General features: G+C 48.5%; 1 protein-coding gene across 1 annotated transcript; it reads left to right on the top strand.

Moving 5' to 3' along the window:
* The first annotated feature begins 10,900 nt into the window (after window positions 1–10,900).
* GFI1 (growth factor independent 1 transcriptional repressor) lies at window positions 10,901–19,905 on the top strand. The gene is given in 9 exon segments (XM_049772562.1): window positions 10,901–11,060; window positions 11,303–11,376; window positions 11,379–11,442; window positions 11,761–11,843; window positions 11,846–11,939; window positions 14,235–14,710; window positions 14,811–14,948; window positions 16,018–16,183; window positions 19,727–19,905. Coding segments are annotated over 9 exon segments (1,434 nt in total).
* Window positions 19,906–20,796: the final 891 nt, after the last annotated feature.

Below are 20,796 nucleotides of genomic sequence, written 5' to 3'. Positions count from 1 at the left end.
AAGAAAAAGAAAAAGAAAAAAAAATGAACTATAGTTTCCCCTACCTTTTTGTCTTATTTGGGCTCTCTGTAGATGCAATCAAGCCAGTCACATTATAAGATAGCTTACTTATCACTCATCACTGATTCAAAAGCTCAGCTCTCCAGGAAACACCTCATACATGATTTCTTTTAATGTCTTTTTTTTTTAAACCAGTTATTCGGGGCTTCCCTGAACCCAGTCATGTTAAAATTAAACCATCACACTGATCCAAAGAAAAATCCTTTGTGCTAGGTCAGATGACTATTGCAGAGACCTAAAATCAAGGGAAAAGAGTCTTCTTGTATTTTCTCCCTTTGCACCTTCCTCACTATATTCACTTTTATGGGCTGAAGAAGAGATAGCCATCTCTGTTCCCCTCGTCTATTTGTTGCATGACCTTCAACCCATATCTGGTAAATATTGCTAAATGGTCTTGAACTGTGACATGAAGCTACAGTGCCGAATTTATTCTGACGTACCAGTGCCATTATGGACCTTTTCATCCTTTGGGACTCAGTGGTTGCTTTTCATCTCAACATCCATATGGAGGTCTCTTTGTTTCCTGATTCTGCTCTCTTCCACTAGTGAGCAAGGAGAGTTTCACGGCCAAATGCTGTGAGTCTATTTTGATTAAACCTCAACTGAGAGCTTTTGGAGCATCCAGAATGGTGAGTGTATGATGAGTTGGGGAGAATATGGCATACCTAGAGGGAGCCTGAAGCTCATTGCCTTTTCCCCATTTCTTTCCTTATGCTCCTATTCTATCTGACAGTTCCTGAGTTACATCCTTTGTTCTTTTGGGTTGTTTTTTTTTTTTTTTTTTTTTTTTTTTTTTGGTTTTTGGTTTTTGGGTTACACCCGGAATCGCTCAGGGGTTACTCCTGGCTCCACGCTCAGAAATCGATCCTGGCAGGCTTGGTGGACCACATGGGACGCCGGGATTCAAACCGATGACCTTCTGCATGAAAGGCAAACGCTTTACCTCGATGCTATCTCTCTGGCCCCGAGTTACATCCTTTGTAATGAAGTCTATATGATCTTGAGCAAAAGAGAGACATCTTAAGAGAAAGGAAATTAATAATAGCCCTATTGCTGAATTGGTCCTTACCTGACAGCAATGTATTAATATATTTAGAAAGAGCCTGTGTCCCTTTGGCATATCTCTCCCAGCCACAGCGCAGATGAATTATTCAACAGATGAGAACACAAGACTGGAAGGATAGTACAGAGGGTAAGGTACTTGCCTTGCATGCTGGTTATAAGGAAACAGAAACACTATTGGCCCCTGGTCATCCATAAGAGTATTACTGTTCCTTTAAGGGTAAAGATGTCAGTTACCAGAAGCCTGCCCCTTGTAAATGCCACAGGATGACAGTTGGCACCCCAGAGTATATAAAGCCCCTAAGTGAAGTATTGGGGTCCGGTGGGGTGGGTGGGTTGTAGGATATTTTGCCACTCCTGCTGAATGGTGGCTGCCAGATTGTTGGAGAAACTGTTTGCCAGTTCTGAGCATTATTGGGTGCGGTCTTAAACCAAACCAAACCAAAAACAAAACAAAACAAAGAAAATAGATTTATAATCAACAGATTTCTTTGGAATTAGAAAACAAAGCTTGCCAGGGAACAGAACCTGGGGTCCTCAAAGCAACCACTGGTAGGTACCCTTGCATAGGGAAATAGAAATGTCTGCAAGTTTGCCTAGGAGAATTTCTGGCCTCTCACTGCCCCCCCCACCCCCACCTACCCCCACCCCCCGCCCAGGCCTGAGGCTTTAGGCCCTATAGCAGGAGAGAAAGAGCATCATCTGGCTTGATCTAAGGGACTCGCCTCTCAAATGGGTGATGCTGCAAGATCTCAACACTCTAGGGGAGCTGTGTCTTGTGAATAATTTCCTAAAGTTTTAGTATAAAGGTTGTACTGTTTTAAAAGTGAAGATATTTCACCTGAGGTTGAAAGAAATTATTACCAAACATCCTGGAGGAAATGATGAAAAACTCAAAAGAAAAATAATTTTACATTTTCTTTCATTACATTTTCCATTTACCAAGTAAACTCTACTCCATTTTTTTCCATAAAAGTTCACACTAGGTCTGTTCTACGAACAGTCATCTGCAGCCTACACAGAAGATGACACTTTATGCTGTCAATCTCTTCTTAGGAAGAATGTAAAAATATATTTGTGATGAGGTTAACAAATTTCTTATTTGAACTTTGAACATCAAAGCTGGCCAGCCCCTATTTTTTTTCTGATGCTGGAAATACCTGACATGAAAATTTAATTTTGAATTAAAAATTCTATAGTAATTGAGCATAATATTTTATAATGTGCAAATATTTAAATATATTAGTCCCCAGGATTTTATTAAAAGAAAGTATCATTTTTCTTTGCATTTGAAATGGTTTCAAATATTGCTTTGAAATTAGATCTTTTATTTATATCTTATATTTATCTTCAAATTTGTCCTTTACCTCATTTTCCAGTTTTTACATATGTTAGTAAAAAGATAAGTAATGATAACATCAACTCTTATTCTGACAGCATGACATTTGAATTTTATATTGATGACTGCCATTTGTAAGAATAGAGACAGTTATTTAACATTTGAGTTCAGGGCCACACAGTTACTCTCCTTGAAGTAATATAGAATAGGAAAATTTTTTAATTCATTTCTATTTGACTATGTCCACCATTAATTAATCTATATACAAACATTAATTTTTTAATACCATGAGGACAAAACACTGACAATATGACAGCATGTGGCCGTGGTCTAACAAATACTGCTTGTCCATAATACATCTGTATTATGTGGGCATTTAATCATGCATGTGGGCTTTAATCAACTTTACTTTAGTTGATTTTTTTGTATAATTGTTTAGTCATTTAACAATAAGAGTTCTCTTGGCTTATACATCATGCTCTCTAACACATTTTTTCTGTTATGTATCTAGGGCCATAACATATTAATTACTGATAACCAAGAGTGTGGCTCCACAATCAAGCATATGCCTTGATGAATGAATCCTTGAGTTTGATCCCAAACAAACAAACCAAACAAATACATGCAAATGTAAATAGCTGGTTCAACCCCTAGCATCAAATATGCATTATACTTCTAAGTACTGTTTGTTAGGTTGGCCCTGTAGCCCTTCTGGACCTTAGCAGTCCAGCATTCTTGGTTCTAAAATTCAATCAGTGAATCTGGTTGACCTTATTACCGGTTATATCCCCCAAGTCTCCAAATTAATTGTTGGATACAAAATTTCTACTCCTAAAGATACTCCTAAAGAAGTATAACCCGAAAACTTTTTTATTACATTATTTTAAAATAGTTTTAAAAAAGAAAAAAATCCAAAAAAATAACAAAAATGGGACTGAAGAGATGTGAACTTGCCTTGCATGAGGCCAGCCTGGGTTCAATCCCTGGCATCTGCTATGGTTCCCTGAGACTGAGAGGAGTAAAGCCCTAAGCACAGCCTGGTGTGAGAACCCCCCCCCAAAGAAATAACTACAAGAAAAACACAAGCGAACTGCTAAAACAGAAATGATTTAGGAAGATAGTGACTAGAATTCTTCTATGGCAAATGAGAATATTGAAAGAAACAAGGAAGCAGACTATCATGCTTTTTAGTTTTTACTATTACATTTTTATTATTAAATGTTTTAATTAATGTTTCATTATTAAAACTATAAACTATTAATAGTAGTATTAAAACTTGGGGCCGGAGAGTAGCACAGTGGTAGGCATTTGCCTTGCAACGGTTGACCCAGGACCAATGGTGGTTCAAGTCCTGGCATCCCATATGGTCCCCTGTGCCTGCCAGGAGTGATTTCTGAGCAGAGAGCCAGGAGTAACCCCTGAGTGCTGCCAGGTGTGGCCCAAAACCAAAATAAATAAATAAATAAATAAATAAATAAAACAAAAAAAATATCAAACCTATTAAAACACCCACATATCAACACATTTCAATAACTTTCTTATTTAAAAAAAAATAGGAGGGGGCTGGAGAGATAGCACAGAGGTAAGGCTTTCATCCAAAAGGTCGGTGGTTCGAATCCCGGCATCCCATATGGTCCCCTGAGCCTGCTAGGAGCGATTTCTGATCGTAGAGACAGGAGTAACCCCTGAGCACTGCCGGGTGTAACCCCCCCAAAAAAACAGAAAAAAATAAAAAAGAAATATGATTATAATACTTAGTGAAAAAAAAAAGAATCCATATTTGACAACTGAAGATGTAACTCAGTAGAGCATTTGTCTTGCATGTTTGAGGTTTTGGTTTCTATTTCCAGCACTACCAAAAAAAATCTTATAGAAATGATATAATTAAAAGTACAGTTTTATTTTGGTTTTTGTTTTTCTTTGGGCTTTGTGCTCAGGAGTGGCCCTGGGTAGTACCAGGGATCAAACCAAGGTTGATCACATGCAAAACAATCACTTTAACTCCTGTACTTCTTCTTTGGTTCTATAAGTGTAATTTTGGTTTTTAAAATGAAACAAATTGGAGCCAGCAATGTAGTTCGGTGATAAAGCTCTTGCCTTACATGTTTGGTCCTCAGAACATACCTCACCCCCCAAAAAAGCATGCAAAATGTCAGCTATTTTGTTGATATTTATCTATTATTTCTTTATTCAATCATTTATAATTGATAAAGAAAATGCATATTTAGTCTATTAATTTAATTTTTTCAGTACCAGAAATTGAATCTAGGAGCCTCACACTTGCAAAGCCAGTGCTTTACCACTGAGCCACATCCCCGACTGTGAAAGACACATTTACTAAGTAACCACCACCTTTTATAGACAAAACATCTTATCTAGTTTACAGAAGCGCTTCCTGCCCAGATCCATTCTGTGGATTGTTTTTCATTGAATTAAGCATTAATTTTACTTGCAATCTTCCCAGTGTGGATACTTTTTGCCAACAGATCTAACAGTCCACCTGTCTTAAAGTTGGCAAACTAAGTCCTGAAACATGTTAGCTATTCATTTCACTTCCTTCAAAGAAACCCATGAAATAATTAGACAGTAACATAGGTCCTTAATTCTTTTTTCTCTGAACTCTGATTTAAAAAATATAAATCCCGCTGGAGAGGTAGCACAGCGGTAAGGCGTTTGCCTTGCATGCAGAAGGACGATGGTTTGAATCCTGGCATCCCTTATGGTCCCCCGAGCCTGCCAGAGCGATTTCTGAGCATAGAGCCAGGAATAACCCCTGAGCACTGCTGGGTGTGACCAAAAATATATATACATATAATTCCAGCAAAGAGCTTTAAGACCATTTACTTAAATGAAATTTTACAAATTAAATGGGGGCACAGAAGAGGAGGAATACCTTTAAACACACACACACACACACACACACACACACACACACACACACACACACACACACACACACTGGGGAACATGAAATAAAAAGCAGAGGCAGTTAGTAATAACTTTCCTACGTGGTTTTCGGGCCATGCCCAGCAGTGCTCAGGTGCTTCTCTCATCTTGATTCTCTTGGGAGTGCCCCCCTGGCAGGGCTTAGAAGATGCCAGGGATCAAATCTGGGCCTCTCATATGCAAAGCATATGAGCATTGAGCAAATGTTCTTGCCCCAACATACTTTTTTTTTTCCCGAAAAAAGAGTATATTGAACATTATTCATTTTGAAGAGTTTTTCTTGCCATTAAAATCTATTTCAGTTTGCACAAAAGGAACGATTGGGAGAATAGATTCTGCTTTAAAGCTGTGCATTTTGTGGTCAACGTGTCTCAGTCACTTCTAGTAAGTCTAGTAGTGGGAAGAGGTTTAGAGGCAGCTGCAAGTCAGCTTCTTTCACTGTCCATTACTAGTTCTGACTTTGCAGCTCCCTAGCAAGTTTCTTAACCTCTTAGTATCCCTCTTCTTACAGTTCCCCCTTGACCCCCATAAATATGGGTGCCAGATTTCAATACTGCACGTCGTGGGAATGGATTTGATTTCACTGATTCTTTTGTCTGCAGTGCCAGGGATCAAACCTTCAGATATGTCTACTACTAAGCCACATCCCATACCTACTAGTTAAGCTTTAAATGGTGTCCTCATTTATTCTAGGTGATAACACAAGCACATAGATTCAAAATGAAGAGTTTTAAAATGGGATTTAGTGCCCTTTCTTTCCTACGTGCTTTTCTCCAGTCCTTGTTCCAGTTCCCGTTTTATTTGCTAACTCAGAGGCAAGAAAGGCAAATAAAGAGAGGCTAAGATTGAATCTGAATGAAAGAGATTTATTATGATCTGACAGTAGGCTGGCTTGCCCCTTCATAGCCTGTTTATTTTCTTTTTGGTTGGTTTGTTTAGTTTTCCATTTTACACACAATGCCAAAGTCAAACTACTAAATAGTCACAGTGTCTTTCAAGAAGTGTGATTTTGAACATTGCTAATGTGCAAGAGAAAATGGTCTGGCAATTTACTGGCACTTAGTTTATTATTTTTCTTTAGGTGGCATTCATAATTTTAAAAAGTTGTCCTTTTCTGATCTTATTTAGGGACAAAAGAAATAAGTGGAAATTGGGTTAGGCTGCTGGGATACTTTTATATAGATACATTTTAATATATATGTATGTGTGTATATATATATATATAAGTATATATACACATTTGTTTGTTTTTCTTTGGGCCACAGAGGATGACGCTCAGGGTACCATATATATACATATACTGGTGAGATTGAACTGGGTTGGCCTCCAGCTGCCCTACCCTCTGTACTATCGCTCTGGTTCCAACTGGGAGGCCATCAATCCTCTCCAGGACAAAGCACAAGAGGAATAAAAACTCTTAATTGTACTCTCAATTTCCCATAAACTAATGCAATCTTTTAATTTCTTTGATTAAGATAGTTTTCCTCTGCTCTCTGGTGGTGGGTCTGGTGCAGGGATGATATATACCCCCAAAATATGATGAACAGTATTTTAAATACTGGCACTTCAATAGGGTTATTTTCTACTACATTTGTTTAGTGAAGGGTGTGCTGAGCAAAGGGATAGTAATGCAGAGTCCAGTTAACCAGACTAAAAAGACCAGAATCTGACTGGGTGCCTGGTACACAGCAGATGCATAATCACTGCAGCACAAAACATTTATTTTGGGGGGACCACACCCAGGCTGTGCTGAGGATTACTTGGACTCTAGCACTGCACCCAGGGGTCACTCCTACTGTAGGGCTGGAGGGAACATATGGAGTGCCGCGGGTCCAATCGGTTTCAGCCACTGCAAGCGGCCCCCTCCGACACCCCTAAATGAGCTAGCTAATTCATTAAAGCAGCCCGAAGGCATTGCCATAGTAACCACAAATATTTACTTAGAACGCGATTTTTCAATATTATTTTTTCAAGGGGCCCGAACGATAGATAGTATAGCGGATAGGGAGCTTGTCTTGCATGGCTGCTGACCAGGGTTTAATCCAGTGCCTACCCCATATGGTCCCAATGAGCACTGCCCCGAGAGTGATCTCTGAGCACAGGGCCAGGAGTAAGTTAGCCCTGAGCATCGGCCGAGTACTGGCCCAAAAACAGAAGAAAAATTATTTTAAGTATTTCAGAGAAAAAGGCTTTAAGGAGGACTACCCCCCTCCCTCATCTTACTCCGTGACAAGCTTCGGAACCTAGCTCGCATAGGAAGGGGTATTTTGCAAAAACCAAAGAGCACTTCTCTGCTCCCTGCTCCAGACACCCAGTGAGAAGTAGTGAGTCATCATCATCTTAACCATTATTTTAAAAAGTAAAATGAATGAATGGAATACTCGGTCCGCTCTGTCGGGGGAGTCGAGGCGTTGGAGCGGATCACACAGGTCCACATGGCCTCACATGTGGGGCCGCTGTCTATATCTGGAGGCCTTCTCCCTTCTTCCTGCTTTCTAGGTAGCTTTCGTTCGTTAATGCCACGCACTCATCACGATTCAGTTCAGTGGTAATCAAATGCTAAAAAGCCTACCGGGAGCATTGGCGATGAAGACCCCCCCCCAAACCTTCCCGGGGAAGCTTTAATTTTTCAACTAAGTCAAGGTCCTTTACTGCTCCCCAGGATCGGGTCCCGGGCTTAGAGCGAGGGCCAGCCGAGCTGAGCAAGGGCGCTGTAGCTCCCCTCAAGCCCCTCGCAGCCCCCCGGGGTGCCCGTGGCGCTGTCCACGCGGCTCAGCGCGGGGAAGCACCCCGAGAAGGAGGAGGAGGAGGAGGGGCGGGCCCCGCCGGGCGCCTGCGAGACGGCCGCCAGCGCCCAAAAAGTCGGCCGGTCGGTCGGTCGGGGGGCTCGGCGCTCGCCCCACCTCTTCCAAATTTAACGTTACCTAAATTCCGAGAGGAAATGAGCAAACCTCTGGGATTGGGTGTCAAGGTATTTTCAGCCTCGTTGGGCGGTATTTATCCCCGAGTGTTCCACAACAAGCTATTTCGGGGGCGGACGGGGCAGGTTTCGCTCTGCGGACGCCGGGGCTGCTCGCTGGGCTCCAGGACGGCGGCTCCAGGGCCGCTGATTCACCGGCGCGGCCGGGGACGGGCGGCGGGTGTCCTGGGCCGCAGGATGGGGTGGGGTGGGGTGGGGGGGGACGGGGACGGACGCCTCGCAGAAGCGCGTGGGGGGCGCTCCCCACCCCACCTAAACTCTGCTCAATCTGTGTCCTGAATCTGTGTCTGCTCGCTAGCGGAAGTCTATCCTTGGAGCCCAGACGGAGTGCCTTTTCTTCGAATCAACATCATCTCTCATGCCCGACAATTGTTTGGGGTGGGGTCTCTCAGTGTCTGCATTCCAGCTTCCCCGCCTGCCTGGCTCACGAAAAACTTAGAAGGGTCCGTCTGGAGTGAGTGGCGTTTAAAGCCAGGTCCCCCACTCTGGGCTCTTTCCCCACCTTTGTGCAAAAGGGGGAGAGCGCGCCCGCCGAGCGACAGGGTGGGGGTAGGCCGGAGAGGGACGGGACAAGCCGCTCCTTAATGCTCAGGAAGTGAAGCTGTGGTTTTGGGGGCCGAGCCCCGGCAAGAGATTAAACAAAAAAGACCTAGGAGAAGACGGCGCGAACCGCTCCCCGAGACAGCTCGGGGCTCTCCGGCGCGCGGGTGCCCGCGCCTGACCCCGGCAGGTAGGTCCACGGCTGGACCCTGGAGGCGGCAATCCATGCAGCCGGACAGACTCAGGCCCACCGGGTCCATGGGCTACTCCTCGCGGTACAGCCGAGGAAGTGGCAGCTGCGGACGTGTGTCGGGGCCTTTGGGTAGCTCGGCAAAGACGCGGGACCCACACGGGAAGCGAACAGCCCCCACGGGGAGACTGCGGCGGCTAGCTGCAGACGAGACCGCCCTCGGGTGCCTGCGGCTCCCGCCCTTCAGCCCGCCTGCCTCGTGCTGGGGTGGGGGAAGTGGTGGAGGTTGGTGTGCCCACCTCTTGCCGCCTTGCCGCCAGCTGCAGTTTCTCCGCCGCCTTCCCCACGCGCCTCGGGCCGGCCGGCGTCCTCACAGCTCTGGGCGCTGTCCCAGCTCTCGGGACAACCCCGGACTGGGAGGGCCTCAGGACCGCCGCCCGGCTCTGACAACTCCCCTCTCGAACCCTCCTCCAGGCCGGGGTCCAGCTCCCGCGCCGACGCGGTTTCGAGTCTCAGCTGGCCCCTAGGGGGTCGTTTCACTCGCTAGTCCTTTTTCTCCCCCCGAGTTTCTTGGTAGTTTCTAGAATTCATTTATTTGCGTCCGTGGTGTTTGCTTTATGCCGCCCGATTACACTCAGGAAAAACGAGGCGATAGAACCGCTTCGTAGGACACTAGCACCCCGAAATCCTCTAAAACTAGGGTCCTAGAGGCTACTCCAGACAAAGCAAACCCATCCCCTAGGGGGCTTTGTGGCTCTTAAGGCCGGGCAAAAATAGAAATATTGTTTGGGGAGTCTCTGCTAAATGTCCCAACTCTGGCCCGTCCAAACCAAATCCCGTTCTTCTAAATCTCCAGCGGGAAGGGAACTCTGGCGAACAAGCAGAGGACTTTCCTAGGAAGGGGTCCCCAGATTTGCTTAGAGCTGTGCGGCCGGCAGACTTCTATGCCCGAGTCCTGTACTCCAGGCCAATCTGTCCCCAGGGGTCCTACCCGGGGCTCTCCGGGTCCCTGTTTTCTGAACCCTTCGTGGTCCGCGTGACGGCCGAGCCCGCAGCTCGCAGGTGCACCCCGCGCAGAGCGACATCACTCAGGACCCGGACACACACACACACACACACACACACACACACACACACGGCAGGTTCCTTCCCCCCCCCCACCCCCAGACCTGCCTGTTGGGCTGGTCCCGCCCCCGGAGCAAACCCAGAGCGAAGCTGGAGGCGCGGTCCCCGCCTCCCCGCGGGGCTCGGGTTTCGACCCCGCGATTAGGTGAACTGATTGGGGGGTTCGGAAGAGCGGCGCAGCAGGTCCGCTCGCTCCTGCCCGTCTGGGGCGGCTTCCTGCGCGCCCTGCCCCGAGCCCACGCAGTCTTCGTCTGCGCGCGCCCGTCGAGCTCCACTTCCCCGGCCAGGCTTCGGGTGAGCAGAACTCAAAGAAAGTGCTTTTTTTCCCCGGGACGTGGTGTCCGAGGTGAAGTCTCCACGATCAGGGGGTGCAGTCCCTCACCTTCACGGAACCCTGTCTGTGCCCGTCGGAGCCATCTCTTGAGGGATCATTCTTCATTGGCACGGGACAAGCAGTGTTTCCGAGGAAGCGAGTTTCTCCCGGGGCCGGCTCGGTTCTCTGCCAACCCTCTTCTTTTGTGCCCGACACTCACCTCTCTCGGGCTTTTGCTGTCTGCGGGCCCTGGTAGCTAGTTGGCCCGACCTGGCTGGGGGTCGACAGCTCTCACCCCCTCCCACCCGACCCCAGTTGCATCCCATCCGTTGTTGGCTGCTGGAGATGTCGGTTCTGGCCCGATCAGATTTTCTGAGCCGATGCGGTCGCTCGTGGGCTTTCCGGCAGCGTAGTACCTTGCGCGGGTTTGCCCTGGAGAAGAAGGGGCAGGGTGTGGGCAGAGAGAGGCCGGGGTTCGGCCCCGGACAGGCCACGCGGAGCGGCGGTAGCTAGCAAGCGCCACCTGTCCGAGGTGCCACCTGGTGAGCGCGGCGCCCGGGGCCAATCCGCTGGGCGCAAACCCAGCCTCGCTCCTCCCCGGCGGCCCAGTCCTGGCCCTGAGCGCGCTCACACCCGCCTTTCCACCGCTTCTCCTCTCTCAGATTGGCCCCTGGGCCCGGACACTGGCAGAACTCGGGCCGCGGTGGGGCTGACGGCGGCTGCTACGGAAAAAGCCTCGGAACCCAGCCGGTGTGCGCGCCGCATCACCATGGCCGCGTTCGTTCCTGGTTAAAAGCAAGAAGGCGCACAGTTTACCACCTAGCCGCGGTCCCCGGGACCCGACTACTCCCTGCGCCAGGAGAACGCCCCGGCACCCGGCGGGACAGGTGCGAGAGGGGGTTCAGGCCCAAGGGGGGACGCGGATTCTGTGGCTCCCGCTTCTCTATTCATCCCCCCAAGACCCAGGAAGGGCAGCCCCGACGGTCGATTGTTTCCTACCCGTTCTGGTTCCTTGTCCAGATCCGCCCACCCCTCTACTCTCGCCCTGGGTCCGGGAGGGCTACGGTGGGGGTCCTGGCCTGGTCCAGGGCAAAAGAGAGAAGACGCCGGGGTGCCCCGTGGTCTGAAGATCAGGGATCGCCCACTTCAGAGCCGTCGGGTCCAAGCCGTCCAGCATGAATCCCTCTCCTGCCTCCTCTCCTCAGGCACCACAGCAAGCGGGGAGAAGGAGGAATCCAGGGATCGTTTGTCCCTTGAGTCGCCCCTGACCGAGGCCCTCGAGCGGAGCCTCGGCGTCCCCCCGGAAGCTGCAAGAGCAGTCCTTGCGATCGGAGTTCCGAATTCGAGGACTTCTGGAGGCCTCCTTCGCCTCCGTGTCCTCCAGGTAGGGTAACAGGGGGTTATTTCTGGGCCTGGGACGCAGGGACCTTGCAGTGAGCATGAACTTTCAGCAGCCGGTAAAACTGGGTGCTGTGACAGAGAGTGTTATTGAGGTTTAGGGCCCCGAGACTGGAACCCATTTTACTCTAGGGTTGGGACAGCCTGTTAGTGGCTATTCTCAGCAGGGACCCCAAAGGACGAAATCCAATATTTGAATCCCTGACATTCACATTCGTTTGCACAGAACAGGCGGGTGCGAGAAATAAGTGAATCATTTCCAAGGGTGGGTAACGTCGACGTTGCCTTTCCTCCCATCGCACTGATGTTCTAGAAAAGATAACACACTCACTGAATCTCAAACACGGATCTGAGCAGTCTGAGACAATAAAAAGTGTGATTGCCTTTTAACCCGATTATTCCCGTCTGTCCATGACAGATTTCAGTGGCATCTTTCCACCAAGCATCTCTGACACCAGCTCTCATCCAATAATCAGACCCTCCTCTCCTTGCTCACCGAGGGGTGTCCAGAACTAGGTCTGAGGTCCTGGACATACAACTTGATCAGGTTTAGGTTCGAAGGAGAAGTTGGGGGCCTCATTATTTTTTCGTTTTGGCCACGAGTCGTGGAGCAACCCCACTAGTGTCATTTTCATCCAGCAACCGAGTTTTTCTCTTGCACTAAGCAAGGAACAGACAGCCTGTTAAGTGAGTAGTGTGTCTTGGGAGGACGCAGTCTGGCCAGTTGAGATTATACTGACCTGGGTTTAAAACAGTCTCCAGTCCCCTTCAGACTTTGTGCATTGAGTCAAGTCATAAGCTAGGGAGAGAGTTAGTTCTCCGTGGGGAGATGCCACCATGTCCCTGATGGAATTTGGAATGCAGCCTCTGGCAGAAGAGGCAAGCTAGGACTGGAGTCGTGTGTGTGTGTGTGTGTGTGTGTGTGTGTGTGTGTGTGTGTGTGTGTGTGTGTGAAGTACTATGTAAATCAGTGGCATGTAGAAAAGGCGTGTGTTGAGTTTCTGGTTATGTAGTAAAATTCAATTGGGTGGTAGTGGAGACCAGGAATTGCATGTGATGCTTATATCTTTTCTGTACATCATTTTCTAAGAAACCTGTGTTCCTCCCCTACCTCCATCAGATTAGGACAGGAATAGAGAACAGGAAGTGTTTGGCAGGCAAATATCAAGTCCCACCTTCTTCCCAAGGCACTTAACAGTTTTGAGGAATATCCATAGATTCCCTGTGTATGCTGTTTTCCCCTGGTGCATTTTGGATGAAGACACTGCCTATGGTTGGGCCTCTCCTTTCAATCCGGGAAAAGGAAAGAAAAAGGACATTGGGAGTAGGAGCAAGTCAGGAGCGTTGACCCAGGCTAGCTAGTCTAACTACGGAGCTTCAGCGGGCACAGTTAACGACTTTCTCACCCGAGAACCTGAGAACGTGTGGTTTGCTGCTTGCTGCCTATAGTGGTTCTCCTAGTGTCAGGGAACGGGTCCGGAGAGCATCTCTAACGCCCACTTCACAAAAGGGCCACCGATCCCCAAAAGGGGTGGAACTGGTAGTGGACACCGGTTTCTGGCTTCACCAAATACACCAAAAAAAAAAAAAAAACAAAACCCACAAAAACCTGATGCCGGGAGGCCCCCTTTTTAAAATGGAATCTACCCCCGTTGGAGATTGGAGCCAGTGGCGCCCAGTCCACTCCGGGTCATGCTCATGCAGCCCTGCAGGGTCATTCATTCAGAGCGGGCCAGGCATTGATTGGGGATCGAACTCTGGTTCTCTCCGTGAGAAGGAAGGCGTGTGCGTCTGTTGCATAACAGCCCTTGCATGGGGCTGGATGGTGATGGGATGGATGGAGGGGCCTTTCTCTGCCGGCCCAGGCCACGTGTCTGCAACATCCTCTGAAGACAGGTCAGGATAGAAAGACAGGTTCAGGATAGAAACTTCACAGGCAGTCAGGTTTCTGGAGACATCAGCTTTATTCAAGGCCCTAGCCGCCACATGTGTGGCTTATAATCTTAAACCTATTCAAGCATGCTCTCTTCAGCTTGCCCCCGCTTCTTCCTCCATCTCTCCTCCAAAATTCTCCAAAACTCCCCTCTGCCCCTGAGGCAAACCGTTTTTTTTTTTTTTTACCCACCAAAGACCCCATCCCAGAAATGGGTAGGTCTTGGTAGCTGGTAAGGTGACAGGAAGAATGGGGGATAGAGGTCACATGCGTCTACAGCTCATTCACAGTTCTGGGCAGTCCAGGGGAGCTCGAAGCCCGCTCTAACCCCTTCCCGTGCCCCCGCAGCCTCGGAAAACTCTGTGTGCCCGTCGCTGGAAGAGGCGCAGCCCTTGCAGCCCCAGCCTTTCAAGCCCTATTCCTGGAGCGGCCTGGCGAGCTCCGACCTGAGGCACCTGGTGCACAGCTACCGGCCGAGCGCGGCCGGCCTGGGCCTCTACTGCGAGCGCACCCCGGAGCCCGGCCACCCCGCCGCGCTCTACGGCCCGGAGCGGGCGGCGGGCGGCGCGGGGGCCGGGGCTGCGGGGGGCGGCGCGGGCCGGGGCGCTGCGGGCCTGGGGCTCTTCGGGGACTTCGGGCCTGCGTCGGCGGCGGCGGGGCTGTACGAGCGGCCGGGCGCGGGGGCGGCGACGGGCGGACTGTACCCCGAGCGCGGCCACGCGCTGCACGCGGACCAGGGCGCCGGCGTCAAGGTGGAGTCGGAGCTGCTGTGCACTCGCCTGCTGCTGGGCGGCGGCTCCTACAAGTGCCTCAAGTGCAGCAAGGTGAGCGCCCCGCGCCCCCCCCCCCCCGCCCCCGCTCCCCCTGCCCGTGTCCACCGCCCCGGCGCTCAGCGACGCCCTCCCGGCCCATCCCGTCCCGCAGGTCTTCTCCACGCCGCACGGGCTCGAGGTGCATGTGCGCAGGTCCCACAGCGGCACCAGGCCCTTCGCGTGCGAGCTGTGCGGCAAGACCTTCGGACACGCCGTGAGCCTGGAGCAGCACAAAGCCGTGCACTCGCAGGTACACACGGCCCACTGGCCTCTGGCTCACGGGGAGGGGTGAAAGGTGGCCCGGCCCGACCTGACCTCGGCTAGACGCCACCAGGTCACCTTGCTTGCTCACTGCTTTGGGAGAGCCACTTCTTCGCCCTTTCCTTAAGAGACCCCCCCAAGGAGGGCCCGAGCGGTGGCGCAAGCAATAGGCGTTTGCCTTGCACGCGCTAACCTAGGATGGTTCGATCCCGGCGTCCCATTGGGTCCCCCACCGAGCCAGGAACGATTTCTGAGCGCATAGCCAGGACTAACCCCTGAGCATCACCGGGTGTGCCCCAAAAATCGAGAGAGAGAGGGAGAGAGAGAGAGACAGACAGACAGACAGACCCTTAAGGAGCATGGACTCCTGAGCATCACCGGGTGTGCCCCCCAAAAAGAGAGAACCTTAAGGAGCCTCCTGCCCTGCACAGCACCCTGAAAACACACACACACACACACACACACACACACACACACACACACACACCAGCTGTACACGTGCCCAGTTCCTCTTGGATTCACTTGTTTATAAATAGTTGTTGCGGAACTCCCAGGTGCCAGGCACTTGAGCATCCTGTCTCCCACCCCGTTCCTGCCTGCGTGCCCCCGCAGAGATTACAGTTGTAGCCCAGAGACGGGGAGTAGATAAGCAAATCAGAACAAAGGAGCCATGCCTGGAGCTGCTTACCAGGATTTGCTTTAAAAAAAAAAAAAAAAAAGATCAAGTCGCCCTCTTTTTTTTTTTTTTTTCTGTCCACACCCTGAGGGCTTCAGTCAGGACCTCCAAAGTGCCTAAGGTCGCCATCACCCCAGGAGGTGGCTGAGGAAGGGTCTGTAAAGGGGTGTTAAAAAAAACAGCAACAACAAAACAGGTGGGACTCTTATGCCTTGGGGGTGTGTGTAAGGTTGTGGGTGAAGAGTTTTAAAGAGGAGGAGGTGACAGGTAGAAGCAGCAAAAATGAGGTCTAGTAGGTAGGTGGAACAGAAGCCTCGGAAAAGGGGTGGGGAGCGAGTCCTGATTGGGAGGATTTGAGAACGACAAGCACCCCTTTCCTTAGGAGCGGAGCTTTGACTGCAAGATCTGTGGCAAGAGCTTTAAGAGGTCCTCTACACTGTCCACACACCTGCTCATCCACTCAGACACCCGGCCCTACCCCTGTCAGTACTGTGGCAAGAGGTTCCATCAGAAGTCGGATATGAAGAAACACACCTTCATCCACACTGGTAAACTGGCTGAGGACCTGGGGATGGGGCAGCGCAGGGAAGTGCAGCTCTGTGCTTCCCTCTGAGGCCCGTAGCACTTGCCTTATTAAAGTCTGCTGATGCTGTCTGTCACCGGCACTGCAGTCTATTCTAAATAGTAGTGGGTCTCTATCTCTTTTTTTTGTTGTTGTTTATTTTTTATTATTTATTTTATTTATTTATTATTTACTTTATTGTTTATTTTGTTTATTTTTGCCACCCAGCGGCACTCAGGGGTTTCTCCTGGCTCTGCGCTCAGAAATTGCTCCTAGCAGATTCAGGGGACCATATGGGATGTTGGGAATCGAAACTGGGTCTGTTCCCAGTGGTCAGCATGCAAGGCAAATGCCCTACCACTGTGCTATCTTTCCAGCCCCTGAGATCTCTCTCTCCTCTCTCTCCTCACTCTCTCCTCTTCTCTCTCTCTCTCTCTCTCTCTCTCTCTCTCTCTCTCTCTCTCTCTCTCTCTCATTTAAACACCCTGGTTACAAGAGTGTTCATAATACAGTTTTTTCCCATAGATGAAGCTGTTCATGATTTACAGTCATACAATTTATAAAAATCTTCACCAGGGTCTCCTGTGTTTCTCCAAGCTTGGTTCTCCCCTATGCCTCTAGCTTTAAAGTTGTCTGAAGAACCATTCTGCAGAGCTGAGTGAATTCTGGTCCTCTGGTTCAGCAGTTGCTCTAACTTTTATCACTGTGGAAGTTATGAAGATACAGCTTTTCTCCAGCAGTGCTCTAAGGGTTGACCTGGAGATTGAAGGTTTTTTTTTTTTGTTTATGTTTTTTTTTTGTTTGTTTGTTTTGTGGTTTTTGGGTCACACCTGGCAGTGCTCAGGGGTTACTCCTGGCTCCATGCTCAGAAATTGTTCCTGGCAGGCACGGGGGACCATATGGAACGCTGGGATTTGAACCGATGACCTTCTGCATGAAAGGCAAACACCTTACCTCCATGCTATCTCTCCAGCCCCTGAAGGTTTTTTTTTTTTTTCCCCCCTCTCCTTTGGGTTTTCATTCTGGCTCTGGAGAGGGCATTTATGTGGGTCCTGCTTTGGTTGCATTTTTTAAAAAGAGTATTCTGGTTGGAGTGAGGAAAAGAATGGTTGATACTATAAAGTTGTCTGCTGAACACTTTGAAACACATTATCTGGGGCCGGGTAGGTGGCGCTGACGGTAAGGTGTCTGCCTTGCAAGCCCTAGCCAAGGAAGGACCGCGGTTCGATTCCCCTGGCGTCCCATATGGTCCCCCCAAGCCAGGGGCGATTTCTTTTTTTTTTTTTTTATCTTTTTTTTTTTTTTTTTTGGGCCACACCCGGTGGTGCTCAGGGGTTACTCCTGGCTGTCTGCTGAGTAATAGCTCCTGGCAGGCACGGGGGACCATATGAGACACCGGGATTCTAACCAACCACCATAGGTCCTGGATTGGATGATTGCAAGGCAAATGCCACTGGAAACACATTATCTTATATTGTGCTCACAGCATGCTTAAGAGGCCAAGACTTCTTAATTCCAGTTTAGAGGTGAAAGTGAGGCATAGAAGTTGGTGTCCTGAGCTTGGGGCAGGGTCAATTCTGTTTGACACTGAACATCTAGTTAGTTTCTTGGATGCTTTATTGTATTTTATGTTGAGTCTGGAAAGTGGGTGGGTATCTCTTTACTTACTGTCCCTTACAGAAAGAATATTGTCAAATTTATGTCATAGCAAGAATAACTTGTTTAGCTATTATAATGATTTATGATTTATGGTGCTTTTCAGTCTAATACTTCATTTGATCCTGAAAGTCAGATTGAATGATGTTCTAAAGGACAGGTTTAGAGTAAACCTTGGGGCCATGGAAGGCTCTAGCTTCCATTTCCAACTCTTTCCCTAATTTTGAATTTGTGTATTGGTGGCAATTTCATACACAAGCCTCTCTTGAATAGTCAATAAGAAATTAATGATTAATTCAGAATTCTGATTATTTTATTGCAGAACCAGATTACTGACTTAAAACAAATCACAGTGATGTTTATAAATATGGTTGAGCAGTGTAGATACTCCCTACAGAAAACCTAGAAAATTTTCTACTTAAGTAGGATATTAACAGTTATTTTTATGCCCTCTTGATCTAAAATTCCCATGTACTCTGTCTTTCCAGTAAAAGTATGGAATATACTTTTTACATTCTAATATACTTTTTACATTCTAATATAAATTTTAAAGTTTATATTTTATCTTTATATTTTTATCTCAATATCCTTAATATAAAATATAGCTTTTATATTTTATTTTTATTCTAGTGTACAAAAATACTAATCAAAATATAACTAGGACCCTGAAAAACATTTACACTATAGCTAGAATTTCTCAGATTTATTTAATCCTAAAAAGAAAGATTAAATTTGGATGGTGGTTCATTTCCTTATCAAGGAAATCTGAATCTTGGAGACAGAAAGGAGTGTACCAAGAAGGATTCTAGTATCAACCTTTGTCTTAGGGCTGGGATGTGGCTCAGTGGGAAAGCTCAGTCCCTACCACTGAAAAACAAAAGAACCAACCAAAAAATGTGCAACTTTGCATTATTTCCAAGACTAGGTCCTGACTATAATGCTATGCTGAGGCTATGTGGAAAGTTATGGTATTTACCCTCTTATTAAACAGTATATGAACTGAGGTCGGAGGATGAAAACTTGATCTACAATATATAAAGAATCCCATGATTAATGTCACTGAAAGTAAAATCAAGATTCAAAAGGATCAGCTGCCTTAAATTTGTGTGGGGCTTGGAGATGTGGCTTAGCAGTAGACATGTCTCACCTGTGTGAGGCCCTGGGTTTAGTCTCCCAGCACCAGCACATGAAAAGAAGAATTTGTGTGGGAGGAGTGGCACATCCCCGGTGCTCAGGGCTTACTCCTGGCTCTGTGTCAGGGATTATTCCTGATCCCTGGGATTTGGGGTACTACATGGGTTACCAGGGATCAAATCTGGGTCAGCCACATGCAAGGCAAGGGTCATACCCATTCTCTGTATTATCATTCTGGCTGTTTAATGTGAAATTAAAAAAAAAAACAAACGGGATTGGGAAACTTGTGCATGCTTTTGGCTACCCTCTGTGTCCTTCAAGAGCAAGACAGCATCAGTGGTCCTTACAAGCCTCCACCCACTCGGAAACTCAGATTTGCAAACTTCCTCTGAGTGAGAACAGTCACATGGCTGGAAGGACAACCACCCCCTCGTTCTGCACATCTGTTGTGCCTACTTCTGAAGTCAGGGCCTCCTCGTGGGCGGGCACAGGGCCTTGGCTTTGTTTCCATTTAGCAGCAAACAGTTTGGAGGCCTTTGACTGGGCACCTCCATTTAAGCTAAGTCTGTAGGACCACCTTTGTCAGGTCACTGCACCCGTCCTCGTCCTCCCACCCCCAGAAGTTCTTCCCAGAGCAGAGCAACTGTACTACCAGCTGCTGCCCTGTGCCCCGGAGTGCCCTGGGGTTTTCTAATCACACATGTGCTTTCTTTCTCCCCTCCCCCTGCCATCCCTGCAGGCGAGAAGCCTTACAAGTGCCAGGTGTGCGGCAAGGCTTTCAGCCAGAGCTCCAACCTCATCACTCACAGCCGCAAGCACACGGGCTTCAAGCCCTTTGGCTGCGACCTGTGCGGAAAGGGTTTCCAGAGGAAGGTGGACCTGCGCCGGCACCGGGAGACGCAGCACGGCCTCAAATGAGCCCCAGGAGTAGCCGCAGGAGGGGTGGGGGGGCGATGACACACACTACAGAGGGCATCCCATCCTTCCACTTGCACCCCTGCTTCCAACTTCTCAGGCCTCCCCACCCAGTCCGCAGATTCATCTTTCCTGTTTGAAGCTGCCAGTGGGGAGAAATAAAGACTTTTCCCAAGTTCAGCCCGGATGGTGACTCCCTATGCATTGAACCACATCAAGTCTCCTTTTCAGCGGAAGACTAAGACGGAAGAGGGTGGTCAGTCACTCACTGTGGGTTCCCTGGTACTTTCCCAGTCTGGCGCCACCGTGAGGAAAGACCTTTAGGATTTCTCCCTCTTCCAGATCTTCCTTCCTAGTGGAAAAGGACAAATTTCTATTTGCACATTAGACCAGGCTCATGATTTGATCTAGTAGGAAGAATGCAGTGACTCTGGTTGTTCCTTTTTACCTTTGGAGGTTGCCTATAAGGCAGGAGGAATCACTTCTCTCAGTTGAAGAAGGATCCAGAAACTGATCAGGAGATGAGTGTCTGCAATGGAAGGATGCGTTCTGGAGTGTGCAGCAAGCAGGAGTAAAAGGAAAGGGTCTTATTAGAGCCCTTCTCCCTGGGAGACCTGCAATGGCTGAGGCTCAACACCAAGGACCAGCACCTTTGCACTGAGCAAATATCTAATGACCACCAGCCTGCAGCATTTCAGGGCCTGTGCTAGATTCTGGGGAGCGCTGATCATCAGTTAAGCCTCTCAGTATCTGGGTCTGTTCTCTTGCTCTGAGAAAATCCCAAGAAGATGCAACAGAATGTTGGACCTTCCCTTTAAACTCATTTGGATTTTCTCAAGCATAAAAGCAAAATAGTTGAACTGATGCTTCAAACACTCTTGTATATTTTAATGT

Source organism: Suncus etruscus, chromosome 4 (genome assembly GCF_024139225.1).
Source record: "Suncus etruscus isolate mSunEtr1 chromosome 4, mSunEtr1.pri.cur, whole genome shotgun sequence".
Classification (NCBI taxonomy): Eukaryota; Metazoa; Chordata; class Mammalia; order Eulipotyphla; family Soricidae; genus Suncus; species Suncus etruscus.
This window is presented reverse-complemented; position numbering and strand designations above follow the sequence as displayed.